Source organism: Rousettus aegyptiacus, unplaced genomic scaffold (assembly GCF_014176215.1).
Source record: "Rousettus aegyptiacus isolate mRouAeg1 unplaced genomic scaffold, mRouAeg1.p scaffold_m13_p_1, whole genome shotgun sequence".
NCBI classification, from domain to species: domain Eukaryota; kingdom Metazoa; phylum Chordata; class Mammalia; order Chiroptera; family Pteropodidae; genus Rousettus; species Rousettus aegyptiacus.
In genome coordinates this window covers 155120169-155143686 of record NW_023416284.1, presented here as the reverse complement: position 1 = coordinate 155143686, position 23518 = coordinate 155120169, and the positions used below count along the sequence as shown (strand labels likewise).

Below are 23518 nucleotides of genomic sequence, written 5' to 3'. Positions count from 1 at the left end.
CAAGTCTTACAGAGAATTTGAAACTAACATGACACCTATGTTTTGAAAAATCATTGTCTGAGGAAAGTTCCTAGATAAGGCCTGAAGATAGCCTCACTATGCCATGTTCACGCCAATGTAATGTTAGGGAGATAAGCTGAAAATTTTGAAATATCAGCAGAGTTGTGAACTGGTTGAGAGACTAAAGTTATCCAAAGAGACATCAAAGATGAGTCTGAGAAAACATGGTACATATGAATCTGTACCATGAATCTGAGAATTGAATCTCAGCAGTAGAAGCATCAGAAATAGAAGGAACCATTCTTGACCTGGCAGGACAAATGTCAGCAAGACTCAAATGCAAAGCCACTTCCCATACCTACTCTGTTTAGTAGAACTCTCCAGAACCCAGAAGCCCTGGGGGCAAGGAGTGGTAGAGGAAAAATAAGTAAGAAAGTAGAATATAAACTGGCCACATTAATTCAAAATTGATTGAATTTTAAACCAGAAGCAACTGAGTTATTATCAATGGCAAGATTACTCATTCCTCCACAGAGTAGAAAAACAGACTTGAGCTAAACTGAGTGTCCTGACAGATGATATTTTATGTTTTTTTTTTCATATATATTTAAATTTATTATAATTGTGAAAAATTTGAATCTACCACAAAATGAAATAAACTTTCATGAAGATTGTTTGTTTTGCTTGGTCTAGACTCGCCGAAACATTTTAAACCAATAGTCCTAGAAATTTAGAGCAGAAAATATTTGCTTTTCTTCGTAAATTCCCCTGAAATAAGCATGGCAATCTTCACTGTTCCCAGGAAACTAAAATCATACATCTTGATTTTTTTTTTTTTAATTTCTGATTCAATAAGGGTAAATGGCTCCTGATATCTTTAAATGATAAATTCTAGGGATAGTTTCTCTAGTGTCTTCATTTCCAATGAGCCTTGCTCAGTCAACTCAGTACAACATTGGCAGCAATCTCATAAAGTGTCTGAACTGAAGAATTATTATTCTTCGTAGGAAAGATTATAAAAGCTGACGGTTTCAGGTTGAACTGCCATAGTCTTGTCTACATACCATTAAAAGTATTAACAACGAGAGATGAGTTTCTGCTTTGCAGAAATGAATTGATTACAGAAATGGTTGATGGTTCGGGTCAAGTGAACAGGATAATGATAAAATCGAAACATCTTATACTAATAAATGGAACTACAGATACCACTCCCTTTTTAAAATTTGGGTTTTTGTAGTTAAAAAAATTCTACCATGAATGTGTACTATGCAGGCAATAAAAATATAATATAGACATAAACACCCTTTGTTAGAGCTAGATGGGAATTTCTCAGCGGGTTCAAATTCCTCATTTTACAAACAAGTTTTTTAAGGTCCAGAGTATCCTGGTGCAATGTCACACTGCCAGTCAGTAAAAATAAGATGGCAGTCATTCTTAAATGTTCTTTCCGTTAACCCACTGTATAGAAACTGGTGCAGTGAAAAAAGAAGCGCACTGTTGGATCTTTCTTGAAAAGAAAGGCAACACTTCAACAACTGAGCTCCTAAAACCCACTGTATAGATCATGTCTTTTTAATGTTTTTACCAACATTTGATAATGGATAACAAATTGTCTCACACCAAGAGAATTGTCAACGACATTTCAAATGATGAATAAATATGATGTGTATTGTAAATTCATGCTTTTCAGTCATTCAGAGAACTCTTGTTAACTTTACAACTACATACCATGTATTTTGCATTATTCTTGGTGCCAAAATAAAGATATTGTACTTGAAACCATGGCAACATTATAGATTATATAAAAGGAAGATCTTGGGGGTAAAGATTGATGTCTAATAGTAACATGTGATGCTTTTCTGTGCTTCATCATTCTAATAATCTATTATAACTAGTTTCAGTTTAAGAAATTTCAGTATTGCCAGTTTCTTTCTGAAGTTTCTAATTTTTATTTCAATAAATTTTACTTGTGATATCAACCAGAAGTGTTGGCTGCAGCTCACAAACAATATTCTCCCAGGTTCTGTTTTTCAGTGAATAAAATGAAAATTAATGAGATCTTAACTTTTGAAATTGTATCATCTCATGAAACACAGATCTATCTTAAAACTAAGCCACATGTTTTGGTTATAAAACAGTTATGTTAATAAAGTCGACTTGCAAACTCAACTTGTATTTTCCAAGAGAGAGGGAAGGGAATGAAAATACCTTGCGTCTCCCAAGCACTGCTGTTCCTCATTCTTCTCCTTTATTCTAGTCTACTTAAGAAAGAATGAGATAAAAACAATTCAAGGTAATTTTCAGAAAAAAATTATAATAAGACCCTTAAATAGTTGATAAAAAATCATCGGAGATTTTTTTATACGTAAATTTAATTTAAAAATTTTCATCAACTGCAATGGGAATATTTTTCAAATTAAAGATTTATACCAGTTTATTCACAACCCATTTTTTTCTAGTCCTATTAATTTCTAAAAGTGATTTATCACATGAATCCTTAAACAAAGGATACTGAGTAATATAGACTGAGATTTAGGTAGGAAACATTTATCTTATGAAGCTCCTGCTTTTACCAATTTACAATATGGTAAAGGACCTAATTTAAAATATAACTAAAAGAAGGGTTTCTTGTCGAGGGTCAAGTTAATGGAACTCTGATTCAAAAGACTGAGGTTTTCTAAAGATCATGAAAAGTAATAACTAATACAGTTCTTGGTGTCCCTTTGTCAGTATTGATGGTCTTAAGCAAACTGTAGTAAAACCTGGAGAGATATCAGGCCAACACAGGTCACTGGTAAGTGTGTTGTACAAGTGTCCTTTGTCACTAACTGAACAAGCAGCTTAGGTTAGTAGTTTGGGAATTGTCTGACTTTACATCCTAAATAAAATCACATATCAGTTTCTACCTACCATTACCGGAACTCAAAACGGTTTTCTGTTCTTCATATAATTATTTTATACATTTTTATATAATGCAATCACAATCTCTTTTTTAAAAAATCATTCTAAAATATAGGTGATTATTGCCCTCAAATAATAATTCAAAGAAAGTGGAAATAGGGAGGAAGATTAATCTTAGGTGTTATATTGACAGAGTAGATATCAACATACTACAAAAACCAAATGAAAAATTAATGCAAACATTAAATTCACTTACCATATCTATATGATGTAGTAATATATTAAAAACTTTCTATTTTATAAATGCCTAGAAATATAGTAGGAAAAAGAGAAGAAATATATAGATATAGTGTCTTTTTAATATCTTGTATACATGAGAGCTATTTTAATAGAATGTCCTAATAACTAAAGGAGTAACAAATATTAATTTCAGGCAGGGGTTATAACAGTTTTTATGGATGAGGTTTTTGAGATATCCCATTAATGTATATCTCATACTGTAAGTATATGGTCACTGTATTTCAGGTGAAAAGAATAACATTATCAAAGTTATAGTTCAAAATATGGTTTTGGTTCATAACCTGTGGGTGGACACCTGGTGCATTTGTTTGTTCAGAATCCTATATTACCCCTGCTGCATGGGTAACAGCATCATAATCCTACTTTGCATGCCCAGCTTTGCCACACTCTCCCTCTAAGGTCTACTTCTTTTCCCCAGGCCCAAACGCCTAGTTAGAGGGGAGTGAGTGACTAAAGCTGGGCCAATCAGAATTAATCATGGATCTTTGCTAGGTCTGTTGGGGAAAAAGTGATATTGCTTACTAAGACTGCAGGGACTAAAATTCATATAAACCTGAAGCTGACAAGAGCTCTCATCATCATCATATTAAGACAGCCTAAGTGAAAATAAAAATTTGAGGAAAAAAACCCCCAAGATATAGGGAGTGACTAAGTCTCTCTGCAGTAGCAAATTGAAGTAGCAAACTTTGAAGTTTTTACCTGACAGGGAGACAGTATAAATGTGTAAAGCAATGCCAATAAAACAAAATGGATTAGTGGGGTTTGTGAAAAAAAATGAAGATTCTCCAACCATAAACATATAAATCTGATTTCTTTCAAATATTTTCCTGATCGCAATAGCTTTGTGGCCAAATTTGTTCTGGTGGGCCCCAGATGGCATGATTCTTAGTTTGAAGAGAACTACATCTGGCCTTTCAGTTCTATAACTTGACATTCTTTTTTCTTTCTTTACTTTTCTTGCTGTATCCCCTTTCTTCTTCCCACTTTCTTCCTTCATTTCTTCCTTTTTGCCTTCTTTCATTCTTTTATTATTTTTCATTGGATTTTTATCTCTTGGCAAAGAGAGAATACATGTACATTTTGTGCAAAATACCACACAAAAAAAAATAGTGATGAGAGATTATGTATTTTTCTGAAAGAACCTGAGTATTGACAATTATATTTCAAAGTCAGTTAGGCTGGCAACAGACTTGCAGCATGGGTTAGGGCAATGAGTTCTCAAGTGTGGCCACTAGATTAATACCCAGTATCAGCATCACCTGAACACTTAGTAGAAACCAAATTCTCAGGCCCCACCCCAGACCACCTCTATCAGAAACAATCAGCTGGATTCCAGATAATTCTGGTGCACATTGAAGATTCAAAAGCTTTGGAGGCACACTATAACAGTCAGGAAGCTACTCAGTGATTCGCATATAAAGTGAGCCTATGCTATTTAGGGGCAGTAGGAAGGGAGAATAATATAAAGCCTCAAGAGAAATGACTAACATATTTTATGGATAAACAGACACAGTAATAACATATGCAAATAAATGAGTGGATGTGAGCAAAAAAGGAAGAAAAGCAAGATTAATTTAGGATTCAAGGATGAGAAGACATAGTTATTTAAGCTCTGTGGATACACTGCCTAGGTTTAAATCTCATCTTTGCCCTTTCTTCTCTAGACTAAACCTCTCCCTGCCTCAGTTCTCTCATTTCTATAATGAGAGAAATAATAATGCCTACTCCTTATGATTTTTATGGAGATTAAATGAATTAGTACACATGAAGTTCTTAAATTAGGCCAGGCACATGATACATGCTCATTAAATATTAGTTAAAGTTTAGTTCTATAGTAGCCTTAACATATCCAGTAAAAAAAAAACAGCTACATGTGACGATTTAGATTTAAATTTAAATAAATGAGAATGTTTCACTGACCACATTTTAAGTGCTCAATATCCACATATATTATAAAGCATTTTTGTTATCAGAAAAAGTTCTAATGGACTGCAATACTCTAGGCTGTAAGATTTGTACGCTAATGAAAGGGTCACATAAGGTGAGGTAGAAAACCTGGTTTGTTAGGTGAAAAATGACTCAGGTTTCCATGCTGTCATCAGATGAAATAGCAGTCACCAACCTGCTCAGTTATAAGGTCTACACCTGTCTCATGGGGCCTGCTGTTTCCTCCTGAAACCGTGAAGCCTAGATAGGCTGACATGTAAACTGAACTTGAATTCTGGGCCTTTTTCCTGGGAAAGTCTCCTACGCTACTCATGTCTGTCAGTCATGTATCTCACTTAATAAATATAACTTTGATGTGCCAGATTTCTCCCTTCTAGTAACCAAATCACCTGTCAAAAGACACATGCCGCCGATGTGTCTTTTTCCCTAAGCCTGAGATATGATACATGAACTCAGTTTGGAAGGTATTAAATAGAAAACAAAAGAAGATATAAATCCCAATGAATCCTGTTATCCAATCTCAGCTCAAAAATCACAAAATTCATTAAGAGATATTTGCATGTGGACATTCTACTATTATCTTGTATTTAACTCATCCTAGAAGTCAAGGCCATTATTAAACAGGATCCAACATTCCATTTCTTTATTTCTTTCATCTCTCTTTTTGAGCTCTCATGAAGCCTTTATTTTAGTCAGGCTTCCTTTCTGATCCCTGATTACACCATGTGCATTCACAACTCTGTACATTTGCTCATGCTGTGTCTCTTACCTGGAACAACCACTTTAATTCTCTCTGCATACAATCAAATCTCTTCATTCGTAAATATTCAACTCAAGTCGTAGCTTCTGGAAATTATTTCTGAATAAGTCTCTATAAGTAATGTTTAAAAACTGTCCATAACACATAATAAGAACTTCTTTATGTGATATATATTCTCCTCAATATAACATACATTTTCCTCTAATGTAAGCACATATATCATCTTTCATAGTAGGTAACCTGATCTTGATTTAAAAGAATAATATTGTATTATATTGATCTTGTCTATTGTAATGGAGGACTGGACAATAATTAACTGCTAGAGCAGAGTCCTTGAGTAGGAAAGATAGATTCTAGTAAACAATTGGAGGAAATGGCCTTCCATAAGATCGTGGACAATTCATTAATAGTAGATAAATTTCAACCACAAATAGGTGTTTAAATATGATAGTGTAATCTGATGGAAATCTGTGATAGCCTTGACTTTCTCTAAGGTTTAAAAAAATTCAGAAAAACTGTAAGCTTTTTGAATAAGTAGAAAGTGGAATGGTCTAGGGAACTGTGGCATTTTTGATGCAAAGTCAGGACAGGGAAAGATAAGAGAAGTGAAAAGTTGAAGTTGGTAGAATCAGATTCCTGGTGTGATTTATGCATTCTAGAGATGGAGAACTAGAGGCAGCAAGATGGAAAAACAGTATTATGGCAATTAGACAGTTTGGAATTAAGAATACAGAATGACTGCAAGATATGATCATCAAGTGAGTACCTGAGTTAGAAAAAGGACAAGATTATTGGAGAAAAGGTCATTAAGGCTTACCTGTGGAGCTGAGTAATTGGGTAGATCATCTACCTGAATGTTGAAATCACCATTAATTAGGACAAGAGTTGAGTTGAAGAGCTAAACTCTGCATGGTCTATGGGGGCTAATGTCTTAGGGGTGAAAAGGAAGTATTATAGATGGTTTAATATGATGTTATGTAATATGCAGCTGTTTGCATTCATGGAGAAGGAGGGAGAATTGTCTGGAACATGCAATGGCAATGAAGAATAAGTAGTATAGTATACAAGCCCTACCTACCTGGGGCTCAGCAGCATGAGTCGGGGCCAGAGAAGAGCCACCTCATTTAAACGCTCCTGAGAATGCAGTGTTCTCAGAGGAGAGTAGGGAAATGAAAAAAAATGTTCCAAGAAGAGGATGAAGACAAAGTTTTTCTAATAGTTGTCTTTCGTGTTTTTGGTAAAAATTATGTCTAACACTTTAAAGCAGGTCACATAAGACTCCCATCTTTCTATGAAAGACTCTAGACCTCAAATGTTCTCTCAAATTGTTAAGCCCTGCTGAAACACACTATAGGTAACATATGACTTAGAAGAAGAACAGTGAAAAGCTCTATTACAAAATTTAATTAAAAGAAATGTTTAATAATGCTATTTTTTTATTCATAATAACTAGCTATTTTTAAAAGGATGGCTCTGAAGAAGAATCGTTTTCTCCCTATTTAATTTTTATCAGCCCATACTTCTCACCATCTCATTAGTCATCTTGACTTAACTGTGTTTCCCTTCTTAAAATATAGAGAGAATAAAAATTGATACTTCATTAACACATATTAATTTGAGATTTACAGGAGAGAATAAAGAGGAACTGAAAAAGAGCTACTGTAGGAAATACTATTATGCAAGCAAAATGAAATAATCCATATGCATGGTGTACAGCTGGATGCATGTATGTGTGCATACATTCACACGTGCAGAGAGAGAGAGAATGAGAGAGCCGAGTTGTGATTCCATCATAGGAAGCTGTTGTAAAACCCTTATGAAATAATTAAAATATACTTTTGTATACAACTTGTCACTTTATTCAAAGGATCTTTTTTACTACATCTTATACAACTGCTGATATTTAAAAATATTTAAAATTGAAAATATAGTAGGTAGAACATTGTTACAGCTAAAACATCGAATGATTTAACTATAGGTGGTATTTAATAAGTATAGAATCCTAGTCTCAAAGAACACTCTGAATGAAAAAGAATGTCTTAGTAACACAATAGAATGAATAGAAAGTGCCTATCATCTGTTATTTGAATAGCTCAGAAGTTGACTCTTATAATATTAGCTCTATTTATGATGGCAGCCCAGGGAAAAAAAAGTGATAGCGACACTGAAAAAAACAGCAAACCATACACAATGATTAAAAAAACTCAGACCCATCTACTTCCACCTCCATAATACTTCCAAACCAAATATCACCAGTATGTCTTAATTCGGAAGAACAATATTTACTAAACCATGCAGTGATGCATAAGAGAATTTAAAAAGAAAAAAAATTGACACAAAGATAGACACCGAACTAAAAAAATATTTCAATTCTATCTTGTTATGGATCACAAGGTGAGAAATGAGTCTATATGCAGAACTGAAGAGGAATCCTTGAAAAGTCACGTTCTTATCTTGGTTAAAATTTATCTCCTCTTCCACTATACAAAGAATCAGGCTGAATGATTACACTTTATAAAAAAAAAATGTAGCTATATTAAACTGCAAGCCTATTATTCATAATAAATAATAGATTTGTCATTTTGAAATTCTGGATGACTTTAGATAATTCAAGTTTCTATTAACGATTTCCTATTAATACTGCTTTGTAACTGGAAATGCAATAATTTATGTAATTTTTACAAATGACATTAAAATGAGTGATTTGTTGAGGTAACTATTAAAAAGAAGAAAAGACAACGAAGCTGCATATATTGATAGACAAATGGAGGTGCCGCCAATCTTTTCTTTTCCAACTATAAAAAAAGCATTTTTTCCAATGTAATATTTTAATTAATCCTTCTTGTAATTAGAAATAAATAAACATGAGATTAATAGATTCCAGCCTTTTTTAAAAAATCAATAAATTGTGAACATTTTCAGGCTGAGCAAGTATGGCAGCATCATAGCTGCACCTTCCAAACGTGAAAGGCAGTAATAAAGCAATGCACATGGAGGGCTGTGACAGTTCAGTCTAAGTGGCCGGTGATATCGATGATTCCGTATCCTGCATCTTGAGAACTAGACAATCCAATTAACCAAAGTCAAGTCTCAGATTTCTCTCTCTCAACATCCCTTAACATTGATTAGGCAATCACTTTTGTCTTAAAATGCAATGGCATCTCTTTGCAGTTTTGAGTCCTTTTGATTCACCAACTATATCCAGAAAAAGATAACACAGGCTGAAGAGTCCAGTCCCTGAATGAATAGCCCAGGAGGTCAAATTTCACTTATAGCATAACTAAGACCACAAAGTCATTATCACAACTAAAATGAAAAGATATTCACTTTAATGTATCACTATCCAATCTCAGAAATAGATCCTAGATAATTTTTCTCATCAATTGCTTGATGATTGATACTTAATCTCTGTAATGACAGTCTTAGATTTTGTTATAAATGTGCAAAAAATACAAATCTATGTAAAAATTACTTGATTTCTGTAATATGTCTAGGGCATAATATCAAAAAATGGAAAATCTCAAGAAGAGCATTTAAAAAAAATACTTTCTCTAAGAAAAACAAAAATTAATCTTCACATACTGGAATCTATTTTTGTCTCTTTTTTAAGTCTCCCTAGTTTTTTTAGCTGCTTTTTCTCTCACCAACGTAACCATGTTGCCCTAAGAGCCCTCCCTGTTTCTACTCTCCCATACTCTACAGGTCTCTGCCTTTTTAGAGCCTGTCACAGCAGCTTTCCAGCAGGTAGTCAGTCATATATTCACTAGATAACTTCCATCTGCTCAGCACCACACGTTTTAAAGCAACCTTTAACATATTCATCCAAAGGCTGAAAGCAGTGGATTTCAAGGCATCCTGGAGAGCCAGTGTACAACAATTTACATTTATATTAGTAATAACTATAAATGGTTGAGCTCAAAAAAAAAAAAAAAGGAAGCTAATTTTGAAATATGTTGCCTAATCAAAATAGAGTTTAAAAGCATGGGTCCAATGATAAGTACTATCTCACTTTAATTAAATTTGTTTCTAAAACTTCTATGTAGTTCTTTTATTTTCTTTTTTTGAACATCAGTGTGGATATCAGATACTTTGGGGAACAGAATAAAAAATTATGATGCTATGAAAACTTCCATCCAGGGCAGAGGTGTATGACTTGTAGAGTTTTATTAATTTGGAATATTCTTATTGATCTGTAAGGAGCAGAGATAGTCTGGAAATTATAAATTTCAGGAGATTTCTGAAAATTGTCTGAAATTATAGGGACTCACTAGATTTTTTTCTGAAATACTATAAATTTTGAAGTGTTATCTCAATTGTAATTTGTAAGATTTAATTTGTTCAAATTTGCAAATAGCTGGAGCATCTGGAGCTCATGGTATTACCACATTAAAAAATACAGTAGAAGGTTATCAGTATGATAATCAGGTCCTCTTTCCTCTTGCTGAATTCTATATAGTGATATATTTTCCTTAAAGCTATAGGTTATAAAACTCTCCTCTCTAAAGTCAGTCTAATAACATGAATGAACATAAGACTAAGTTGTGTGAAATAACCAATTATTTTATTGATTCAAACTACTGAATATGTGCTTTCTTATCTATCCAGATGAAATACCTTGTTTTTAAAATAATGACATATTCACAATGTCCATTTCAATGGAAAAGGATTAAAACTATACTACAAAATCTCAACTTCATATGAAGAAAATTTGCAGAGAGACTAGAAACATTTCACATTAAGATGTTACAGGTAGATGTACCATTATAGATCATTTGAAGTCACATTTTTATACCACATTTTCCAAATTGTCTTCAATTACCATGAATCACAATCAGAAACAGAAAAATATAAGTTGTTTAAGAAAAAACAAACTTTTTTTTTTTTCTGGAAGATCATGGTTATTTAATGGAATAATATCAGTGAAACATGAATATTTAGGCATGGTCATGAATTCTTGAAATAAATAACATTCTGAAGACATGAATGGAAAATATTACTCTGAAAAACTCACGGTTAAGATATTTGTGGGACAATATAATAACAGATACCTAATGATGCCCATCCATCTTCAGTACCTGTAAATATACCAGAGGGACAAATAAGGCATGATTAGAGGGTGACCCATTTAAAGGCAACCCTAACTAATTCATTTGAACTTGACACTTATTGAGAACTTCTTAATTAAACTTCATAGAGTGCTACAATCTCAATTTGCTTCCCAGATCACCAATCTGTGCTCATCATCCAGCCACCTAGAATCAACCGCAACATCTTATTTTCCCTCATTCTATCGACTCCTACAAGTTGATTAGTCAATAATCCAACACTTCCACCACAGCCAGATGCCATTATAAGATATACTTAAATGTCTAAATTTCCTGAAATATGAATGCATCTAACAAAAATTGGTATGTTTGATACAATGGTTATTTTCTGTTAAAAACTTTAATTATATCAATGATATATATTATGATTAATATTTTGGTAACAATGAAATGTAGCATGTATATATGTGTGTATTTATGTTCGTGTATGTATCCGTACACTTAGAACTAATAATGTTATGGTTGATAATACTTTATTATAATTATCTTGTGTATTTGTTTACAACCCATCAATGGAATAACATTGTCTTCTAACTTAGTGACCACTATTGCACCTCAGTGAGCATCTTCCCAATACTCTGTCATATTTTTCCTTTAGAAACTCAGAGGTACTTCTTAGGGAAAAACTACACCCAGGGCTCCAGGGAAAGGTGGATAGTGAAGAAATGGGGAAAAGGGAAATCTAGGCATATCTATTTCTGTATTAAGCACTGTTAAATTTTTACCACCTTACAGAGATTCAGGAATATTAAATTATGTGTAGCTTTTATTGATCTTTCTTGGCCTTTATTGCTTCAAAATAGGGAGCAGTTTAGGGCTAATCAGTACCTTCAGGGACTGATATAAGAAATGTGTGCCTTAATAGGCCCATGGGTATCAGTGTCTTTAGAAGCAATTTCATCAGATCATATAACATTTTGGCACCATAGAGAAGTGATGTTTCATGACCTCTTCTTTTAGAATTTTACTGCAATTCTGCATATCTATTGAATTAGCCAGATACATGTCTGGAAAAAAGAAAATGAAAGATAATATATACTCTTTTATTTCTATTAAAGGTTTATATTTAAACAATAGAGTTATTCTCAATAGGCAATTTATACATAATGATCGAGTGAAAAAAACATGGTCCAAGATTACATTAGTTTAGTAATTGGTGGCAGATAGCTTCCAACTGTCACCACATTTACCCAAGACAGTCCAGCAACAAGAGTGAGGAGGGCTAAGGATCTTAGATGACTTACTTAGTGACTGTGTGACTTTCATCAAGTTATTTAGCCTTTCTGTGCCTCACATTCATCCATCATAGAACAGGGATAAAACAAACCACTTTACCAGACTTTTGTGAGGATTAAATGAGATAATCCAGCAAAATATTTGCCCATTTCTTATAAGTATGCAGTTAACCTTAGCTATATTGCACTTGATACTATTACTATTCAGCAATGTTATAAAATAGGTTCAATCATCAGGTAATCGGTAAATACTATTATCTGGCATAGTATCAGTGGATACTATTTGTGACATATACACATAGGATGTTTGTCTCAAAATTACGAATTCTGTGAAGATTTTTGGAATGGTAAAAGCAATGTTTCCCAAATCATATTCTATATGAAGAATGTGTCCAATAGCTAAGTGACCATGACTGCATGGAACATTAAAACTAAAGAATTACTCTTAACAATTTTTTTTATTTTTTGGTTAAAATCGAGAAAGCTGTAAAGCATGCCATCTTGGAGACTGGAACTACATAGTATTATATTAAAGGATAATGAGAGGCCCACAGGAAAAATACCTGGTTTCTTTGCTTCTTTCAGAAGCCCTAAGCATATTTAACTAGAGAATTCTTTTACCACAGAATTTCTATTAACTTTTTGATTTACATACTAAGACGCTACTTTCTGGGGTCCTAATGAGAACCATGCAGGTGATGTAAATATACAGTGGACAGGTATAGAAAAAAAAGAAAGAAAAGATACCAATATGGTATGAAGAAGGATTACCATTTCTTCCTGGCACTGCAAAAGAAAAGCAGCAAGACAAACTGGATTATGAATGGCAGCAGAGCCTGGCTATGCATCAGGGAGACAAGGCGTGCTGGTGGGAGTTGTACAAACTGGAGGCTGCTTGCCCTGCCAACATGGACCGCTGACCATTTCTATGTTATACTGCATGTCTAAGGTAGCCAGATCTTCTATTTCTTTTCCATAAAATCTATAATTTCATCCATATGAATGGTCACCATATTTTTTTTTTTCATATGTGCATCACAGATGCTTACATAACCCATATTTCCAGGGCCAATTAAACACTTCTATATGCTTGATGCAGTCCTCTAGCTAACAATTTCAGACTTCTGGCATAGATTTCAGGTCCAAACTATAATCTCTAATACATATGAACCATTTAGGTAATGGCTAAAAGTTTTGCCTCATAGCAACACTGTGAGGAAGCAATTATTATGCTGTTTCCTGATAGGGAGATCAACTTATACATAGGTGAGGTAACTTGCTCAAATTCACAGAACTAGCAGGTGGAAGAGCTTGGCCCATACTTGACCATTCCTGAGTGCACATTATGTATTAGTACACTTTCCATGTCCCACATAAGAGCATACATCTGTTCTTCTGTAGGATGTGGAATTCGGGGGTATGGGGAGGGGAGATGTTGACACTGATGGCTTCTACTCCTTCAGTCTCTCTTATTCAGAGACGAGGTAGCTCTCATTAAATGATTTACTTTTTAAATGAAGATGTCACCCAGGCTTCTGTTTGTGGAAATGTACCATATATTACCTTGCATGGTAATAGAATTTTTGTCTCAGATCCTCTGAAAAATATATTTGAATTTCTAATCCTTGCTTTCTACTGCTTATAAAAATTTTGTTCTGAGGAATTATAGACACAGAAACCCTGGTGTGAACAGAGTCCTTATTTCTCTAGATTAGGAGTTGGTAAACTGCTTCATAACCAAATCTGGCTCATGGACTGATTTTGTAAATCAAGCTTTATTGATATATAGCTATGCCCAATTGTTAATATATTACCTATAGCTGCTTTATGCTTACCACAGCAGAGTTGAATTGTTGTGATAGAGGCCATATGGCTCACAAGACAAAAATATTTACTGTGGCCTGTACAGGATAAGTCTGCCAACTTCTGCTCCAAATATTCTAATCTTTTATACTGGGAAGAAAATCAGACAATCATAGCCCTCTGTCCTCAGAGATCACTCTTTACTGACCCTCAGACAATTGCTTTTTACTGAGTTCCATGTTTCTGTCACCCACAGGCTCACATTAAATATAGATAAAATGTAGATAATAAGAAAAGTGCCTACAATAATTGTTATTGTATTCACTGGAGGGATTTTATTGAGGATGTTAACCTCATCATGGTGCTCCCTAAGAGAACAATGCATCTATAGTTGGAATATAAAAAAAAAAACATGGTTTTTTTTTCTTGTCCTCATGAGAAATTAGTTAACATTAATAGCATGGCCATTTCGAATCTTATAAATAATTTGTTTTATCTTTTCTTTAGAAGCTAGAAATTTTAAAGCCAAAAGTGTAATTTTCTAACTTACATTGCTGAGCACATATTTCAACTTACTGAATTCATCCTTGCTTTCATTTTACCTTCCTTGTCTTACTGACTTTTATCTTGATTTCTTTATCCACTTCATGTTATTCCAGTGTGTGCATTAGTTCAGCCATACTTTATCTTTTTAAATTCAGATTGGACATAAATAAATGAGAATATCAGTTATGTAGGAAAAGACCTGAAAGAAAAGACGCTTGCACCTTCTGTCCCTGTCGCAGGACTCTATCCCTATGATTGCATCATGCCCTATCCCCAGGGTTCAGTTTAAAGCTCTAGAAAATAGGAAAGAAAGAAAATATTCTGACCCCAGAAAGACCTCAGCTGAAAAAAATCTGCAGCTGTGTACAGGGCTGTATCTTGAGGAAAAAGAGCACTCCCATCCCTAAGCTAGTTAGAACATATCCCAAGGTGTGGTATTCTCCTCCTGATAGTTTTAAAGACTTTTATATAGAGAGCCAATGAAATTTAGGACAGAGCACATGCCGTAATGGCAGCTTTATATGGCAATGCAACATAAAGTTGAAGGGTTGATGATGCCAACATAGAATTATATTGACGCTACTAAAAAATCAGAACAAAGTAGAACACAGGCAGATGTTCAGGTCAACTCTATGTCTTACTGACGAATAAAATATGAAGTATGGTGCTGACCATTCTGTGCTGCAGCTAGCTTCCTGGGCAATCCAAAGCGTTGAGAGAGATGCTAGCAAAGGCCTCAGAGAGATCACCTGGGAGGAACTGCTTGGATTTTTGCTTAGATGTTATCAGTGCTTCTGAACTGTTAGCCTCACTATGGTATGTAAATACATTGATATTGGTTTTCCACTATACCTACCTGGAGAATTTTTCTATGAAAGGTTTTTTCTACTTTAACCAAAATGGGATTCACTTCTAATTTAGAGTAGGAAAGAAAACAACTGACTCACTCTCCCACCCCCTACCCCATATCATAATGAAAAGGTAAAGAATTAGAAAGGTAAATAGTTGTTCAAGCCAAAAAAGCATTTTATACCTAATCACTATAAGAAATAAAGTTCCTACATTCTCTTGTGTAAATAGTTTTAAAAAAATTATTATTTTTCTATTTCATTGATAAGAAGTAATAATTAAGTAGTAACTGATAAAGTTACATAATACCTGGATTTTTTATGATTTTCATTTAGTTCAGTCTTTAAACATGAATCTATAACAGCTACAGTTACATAGAGCTGGCACACAATATTTAGAAAACCATCAAGCTTACAAACGTGCCACATGTTTTGGTGATAGAAATATCTGCTTCACAGCTTCTTTTTGAAGTACAATTTTCTTATTCTCCAATAAAATTATTTAAGGCTCAAATCCAGCTTTCTACTAGATATTCACACAACAGTGTTATTTACTTCAACTATATTTTTACAGCCAAGTTTCTAGGATTCTTCATAAAAGAGCCAGAATGAAAATATTCGTAATTCGGTTATTTTTAAATGATAATGAACTATTACCACATAAGTTACAATACCACGTCATATTCAGTAACATCACATACACATCTCAGAAGCTTGCTGATCCCATGATAGCCTATTATGACCTCAAAGGAGACCTCTTGGTAATAAAGATGAAATGTGCTGACAAAATCCATCCATAAACCAAAAGGTACAAAAAGTGCACGAACTGCTTTACAACACAGCTAGAGGGACTCCTTAGTGCAAACTTGCTGCAGGCACTGCAGATGGAGTATTAAAGATACATGGTAGTCTCTAACATACTCTTTTATATAATCACCATTTTCTTACTAATAGTCAAAAAACAAGGCTTCAGTGCAACATGTGAAGAATAATAATTTGTCTGAATAACTGATATCATTCCAATAAGAACATCGTTGCTGATTTTAAAGAGCTATAACATGTTTTTAAAAATTATTTAGGGAAAACATACAGTTATCTTTCTAACTCTAATAAAATATAACTTTTGTTTAAAAATAGATATTCCATAGAAAATTCTGTGCTTTCAATATATATTTTATGCTAGTTTGTGATATTTAAAAGATACACAGCACACTAAGATACCAACATTATTAAAAACAAAAAATTGAGGGACTATAATTTTTAATTACTATGTACCATCAATATAAGCTAAACTTGTTTTCATATTTTAACATTTCTAAAGTCAGGATGGATTTTAAAAGTAAATACATGTCATAGGTTTAATGGCAGCTTACTACATAAAATAATGGTATATCTTATCATTGATGGTATCTTAGAATCCATAATATATATGCCTTCACCATATAATCAATTTCAGTTTATCCATTTTCAAAATTTTTCGATGTTTACATTTCTGATTCTATCTATGAAACATTAAAATAGAAACATTTCACTTCTGTTAAGAAGGGGTATCTGTACATTTACTCATCACTACTCTTAAAGAAGGAATATTAAATGCCACTCATTAGATTTTCCCTAATTTCTTTCCTTTTTTAAATAGAAACATATGAACAGATCTGGCAACACTCTGATCATGGTTTGAAATTCTCTCATGATCCTGATCTCTCTCCTTTTAATAGTTGAATAAAGAATATGTGAAAGAACTTGGTATTTAAATATCGCTTACCTATGCTAAAATGAATTGGTCTTTCTTATTATGGTTAATATTATTTAATGTAGATTAAAATTAATTATGTTTTTGGAAAATTATTTCTGGAAAACTGTATTGGTAAATATTTTTGATAATCTAATTGGCAAATCCTTACTAACTATGCAGTCAACTAAATCCATTAAGTTCTATATATCTGGTATATTGTTAACTCATGATTTCTCTTGTACATTTTATATGTTTGTATTTATATTTAACCTTTCCAAACGGTATATCATTTGTTCCATCTTGTCCTTTATCTTAATAAAGGCATTCGGCATTCTCTCAATGGTCATTCCTTAGATATTGAGATTACTAATAAATGGAAACCTGTATACTGTCATTTTGAAACATCTCATTCTCTGACCACCACCTCCTGTCCCCCTAACACCTTAACTACAATGATAATTCTTTTAGACAACATTGAGCACAGTCCATTGGTTCTCTATTGAAAACTCTCTTTTCTCAGGTTTAGGAGTAACACACTCCCATTGGTTTCCTCCTTCCTCTCTGGCTGCTTCATGGATCCAGCTGTGGAGGACTCCAAAGCTGAGTACTTACAATTAATCTCTTTTCCACTTACACTTACTCTTTTAGTGATGTCATCAAATCCCATGGCTTTAGGTATCATCTATATGCTGATGACCTTCAAACAGACATTTCCCCTGAACTTAAACTCTTATAATTAATCTACCACTTGACCTCTCCATTTGAACTTATCTAATAGAAATATCAACTTAACATAGTCCATACTAGATTTGTTTCTATTCCTTCCCCTTCTCCCATATTCTCTTATTTCAATCTTTCCCTTCTCAGTTAATAGACAATACAATGTTCAGTTAGGCCAAATCCTGAGTCTTATTTTACTCCATTCTTTCTCTGATAATTACATCCAAACTATCAAGAAATCCTATTCATTCTTCCACAAAAACATATTCAGAAACCCCAATGAAATTCTCCCCTATACATAATAAAATCAATCAAATGAAAAAGATAGCAACACCTTATAAAGATACACAGCAACTGGAAATCTCTTATATCACTAGCAAGAGTATAAATGTCAAAACATTTTTTTACTTTTTCTCAGGAGATGACTTTGTTGTAAATAATGTATTTAATGCCATACATTCAGCATATTCTGTACTAATTGTTTTTTCCCTTCCTAAGATCTGTGAAATAGTTTTAAATAGCAAGTCAACAACAGTTAACATGATTATTTTTTAAATATTTTATTTAATTTTTTATTGTTTATTGGGGTAACACTGGTTAATACAATTATATAATTTTCGGGTGTGCATTATAATTTGACATTAAAACATTTGAAAAAACTGCAATATTCTTCAAATTTTAATAATGCATACCTACCCTGTGTGCCAGCAATTATATTCCCAGTATTTGCTCAAGAGAAAGAAAAACATATGCCCACAAAAATAATCATATAAGAAAAATAAGAATGTTTGTATCGGCTTTATTCAAGGTAAACACAAACTGTTAACAACCTAGATGTCCACCAACAAAACAATGAATAAACACATTGTAGTATATCCATGCAATGGACTACTACTCAGCAAGAAAAAGATAGAGCTACTGGTATCCACAACAATATAAATGAATCTCAAAAAAATGATGATGCAAGAAACCAGACATAAGAGACTACAAAGTGTATTACTACACATGCACACACACACACACATGCATGTACACACAAGAATGGGCAAAACTAATCCATGGGAAAAGAAATCATAACAATGGTTGCTTATGGTGGTATGGAGAATGAATGGACTCTGTAGACATAGTGATAACAGTAATCTATAACTTGGTGAGTAGTTTCTGCCATGACACTACACATTTGCCAAAACTCACCAAATTATATAATTAAGAATTGTGTACCGCATTGTATTTAAATTTTACCCCAATAATATACCAACAAATATCCAGAAATTGAGCATAATTGCTGCTATCATCACCTCTTATCCGAATTATTGCAGTAGGTCCCTGTGTTCCTACAAGGTATTATTCCTATATTGTTTTTTACCTGTCGAGCAGAAACATTCCCTTTAAAAAACAAATCAAGACATGTAACATTCCTGTTTCAAACCCTCCATTGAGTTCTGCGAAGCCTGGTTCCACCCCATACCTCTCTGATCTCACTTCTGACTATTCCCTCACTTACACAGCTCCCACCACACTTGATGTTGCCTTCCCCAGGCCTTACCACTGGCTCTTCCCTCTGCTCTGCCCTCATATATGTGAATAATATACCTCTTACATATAAAGCCTTTGTCACATGTCACCTACTCTTCAAGGCCTCACTTAATAACTATACATAAAACTGTAAACCCTTACCACTTTCTATATTGTCTTTATTTTTTTCATAGTACCTATCACTAATGTACTTTATAGTTTATTTGTTCTTTTTCCATTTGATGGCTCTTGAACTACATTTTAATGTAAAAATTTATGTAGATAATGACATTTTTGCATTTTGTTCACTGCTGTATTCCATGTCCTACAATGGTGCCTGACATATAAGAGGTACTAAGTAAAATAAAAATTAGTGCATAATAATAAATGGATCTATAAAAATGATCATCATCTCCAATGCTCTCATTCTGTCATTTATTAAAATATTGAAGTGGACAAAGAGAAGGACAATCATAAAATATAACACCAGAGAACTTCCTCCACCTTAATCTAAATAAAACAATCAACATTTGTTTTGTATTTATTTGTCAATCATAAATCATTCTACCTTTCTTAGAATAACAAAATCAATTGTATGTTTTTTTGTTTTTTTTTTTTTTGTTTTTAATCAAAGTAAGAATTTCAGTGCAGGACAAAGGCAAACCATTTATCAGTTGTTGTTTTGATACCATTAAGTGAATGTCTTTCAGTATATTTTAGATACAAACTCTAAGGTTTCATTTGGTATTTAATTAAAGCATATCGCCATAATAAATATAGAAATTTCTCCCAACAACTACAGCAACAGAAAAAGGAAAACTATAAATTAAAGAAAGAAATCTTTTCAAAGAAAAATTTCAGCTCTTCCACACATTTTGGGTTGTCATTATGATCAATCCTCCACTAATGGACACCACCAACTACTCAATCATGTTAACTAGTGTCACTCTCATCAGAATTATATACCAGGGAAATTCCAATGGAATTTTGATTTAAATAAATCACTTTAACATATTCAAGGAGTAAAATATATTTATTATGAATGTTAAAAGGGATATGCCATTTGATATCCATACATATTTCTCCCAGTAGTGAGCTTAATATGGTGGTTAGTTACACACTACTTGAGTTCAAAATGTTTTTTTACTATTTGCTAACTGTGGGAGCTTGGGCGGGTTACTCAACTTCCTTCTGTCTTATTTTCCTCATTTATAAAATATAGATAAAAAATGCCTTCCTCATAGGTTGTGAAGAGCAAAAGTGAGATCATGAATCTAACGTGTTCTATAGTATTTGCTAGTATTATGACTTACATGTGATTATAAAGAGGGTAGCACAATTATATTTTCTGTCCTTATGAATTCCCTCTTACAATACTGACAAATGCTATGCATGTATATGTTATGTTAACTCTCGATGTGATTGGGTTTAGCTTGAATTAAATATTTCGTTGTTAATTTTGACACTGGAGAGGTTTCATTGTGAATATCTTACCTGTCTTTTCAATAACCATCAGTCTAACTTGTCATACATAAGTCCCCATGCCCCTCCTGAGCTCAGAAATTCACGCCTCTCCCAAGTGTCCCTTTCTGTCCAACTACTTTGGGCAGACTACAGCCTTAATTAGAGTCTTATTTATCGTTCTCTGCCAGCCACCATGCCAGAAAACCCCTGTAGCAGAGGCCATAGTCCTTGCCAGGTTTCCATCACTGTAATGTAAAAACATTGATACCACCTTTACCCCCTTCTAACCAAACCAAGACTCCCTCACTGGTCTCAGTAGCTGTATTTTAGCCCTATACCCACAAAAGTGCAGATCTCTACCTGTCTTATATAATACCTGTGGCTAAAAACAACTATACCATCCTACTTACTATATATCAGACTTCATTCTGTACAGAGAATGTTTCTCTGTCTGTCTGCAATCTTGATTTTTCCACCATACCTCACAACCACAATTCATTGGATGTGTTTGTACATATTCAACTTCGGCTGCAGACCGAAGTCATATCTCCTGCACTGCCAGTGGTGTCTCAGTCTCCATATTAATCAGTGTATCTAAGTGGATTCTGAAGAGGAAGCGTTGCTTATCCCTACACACTAGCTGCATGTGTCACAGCTCAGGGCCGGTGGGATACCTTGTTACAACGGAAAAAATGCTAGTGGTATCCCTTGGCTATTGTAGATTAATGCCATTCAATAATTATAAAATGAGCAGAGATAAGAAATAATCTCATTTTGAGCAAAATTAATTTCTCAGGCTGATCATTAGTATGAGTGTTGTATTCGTTCATGAATCACCAATATTATATTTTCTTTCCTTAACTTTAGAGGCTCTTAAAAAATTAAAGTGAATTTTATTTTTTAATATCAATGCAATATATGTGTATATTACATTATTATATTCAGATATACATATATGTAAATTGTGGAAATTTAGAACATATATATAAATCCTAAAGAAGAAAACGTAAAGTACTCATAATTTTCTAATCCATATATAATCACTGAAAAGCTATCTCATTCTTGAGAGTAAAAACTACAGATACATAAAATCATCCCATTCTTGATGATAAAATTTTCAAAGGAGCATTTAATTTTAAATGTTATAACATCAAAATATCATCAACATCAACAACAACAACCTTAGCAACACAAAGAGAGCATTCCTCAAAACCTCGAGTCATATGAAATGACCATATCAGAGCTTGACGAATTCAAAGCTTTTTCCATGAAGATAGTGAATCCAAAACTTAGGCAAGAGTGAAAACATTCTTTCATGTTTCATATTACTACATCTGAAGAAGAGAGGAGAGTGGAAGGGTAAACAAGTAAGTTACAAAGTTTTGATTCTGTTTTTTTTAATCATGATATGACTAAAAAAAGTTTCGAGAAAGTGGCTTCGGTCACTTCTACTTTATTACTTCGTTTGAAAAATAAAGAAAAAACATTTTTATGCCTCTTGCCAATGAATATTTGTTTTAAAATATAATATAATTTAAAGAATTCTAAAAGCATTCCCTTTGATAGTTCCTGTTCAAATAAATTTGAAGACATTATTAGAAAAATAATCTCATGAATTACAGGGTCAGACATTCATTAGCTCTGTAATAACACCCCCTCAAATAGTTGTAATTAGCTTATATTACTTAATATACTGATAGTAAAATCCCATGAAGTATTAAATTAATAGACCCTGGAAGACAATTCAGCTATGCTTGTTCATACTGCATAGGACTATTATACAGTTCATTCTTTCGTTTCTGTTTCCGGAGAAGTGATGTGAATGTGCATAAACTCTTCAAAATAAACCCCATATGTTAGTAATATTTAGAAAAAATCTTTTTATTTTGAGTCAGGATATATTTTTTCATCCAATCAAACTGCTGTGTAGATTATATTATGTGGCATTACTCAAAGTGGGACCAGACGCAAAGTCTGGCTTTCTCTCATTTCAGTCTATCTAGGTACTTGAATAATTTATCTTCCATATGTAAGGGAAAAAAACTTTTCCCTTATTCCCTTCTAGGTTCTTTGGCTGGTCTAATAATTATATAAACATAAGACAGATTAACAGGAAAACACACAAATTTAATCGTGTATGCACAGGGGTCCCAAAGATATGAGACTCAAAGAAGTGACCACAGCAGGCAGCTTTTCTACATTTTAGAAGACAAAACAAAAGGGTTTGGGCTTGGGTAGCAAATTAATGATTAAGTAACAAAGTTTGTTTATACAGCCTTCTTAACCTTGAATTCCCTATCTCTGTCAATAAGGGCAGATCCTACCCTCCTGGTATAGAGAGGATACTGTCACAAGGGAGATTTATTTCCTGCTTTCAGGGGGATAGAAAAGGGTCAGAATGCCCTTCTTGCAGTGGCTGTTTCTTAAGTACTTTTAATTCAAAATAATCAATATGCAAAAATGGTGTATTTTAGCATGGCATAGGCTGTTACCCTTCACATATATGAACAATTTTAAGTACTAACATTTTATAGTATTTTTATTTTACAGATAAGTAACCTAATAATCATTGTTTGTTCATGTCATACACAAATTTACAGTTTTAGATTTAGAACTTTAAGTCCATGGATTTCCAAACT

General features: G+C 33.3%; 1 protein-coding gene across 11 annotated transcripts in view; it reads right to left on the bottom strand.

Annotated features, from left to right (window-relative positions):
- NKAIN2 (sodium/potassium transporting ATPase interacting 2) overlaps positions 1 to 23518 on the bottom strand; it is an 831125-nt gene that overhangs the window by 531241 nt on the left and 276366 nt on the right. For 2 of the 11 annotated variants that reach the window (XR_004951019.1, XM_036221464.1), the window contains exon 1: positions 10920 to 18499. The exons of the other annotated variants lie outside the window; for them this stretch is intronic. Coding sequence is in view for 1 of the 2 variants with exons in the window: in XM_036221464.1 (XP_036077357.1) it covers positions 10920 to 10970 (51 nt within the window). In the remaining variant the exon portion in view is untranslated. Of the gene's footprint in view, positions 1 to 10919; positions 18500 to 23518 lie in introns of those variants that run through there. 11 annotated transcript variants of the gene reach the window in all.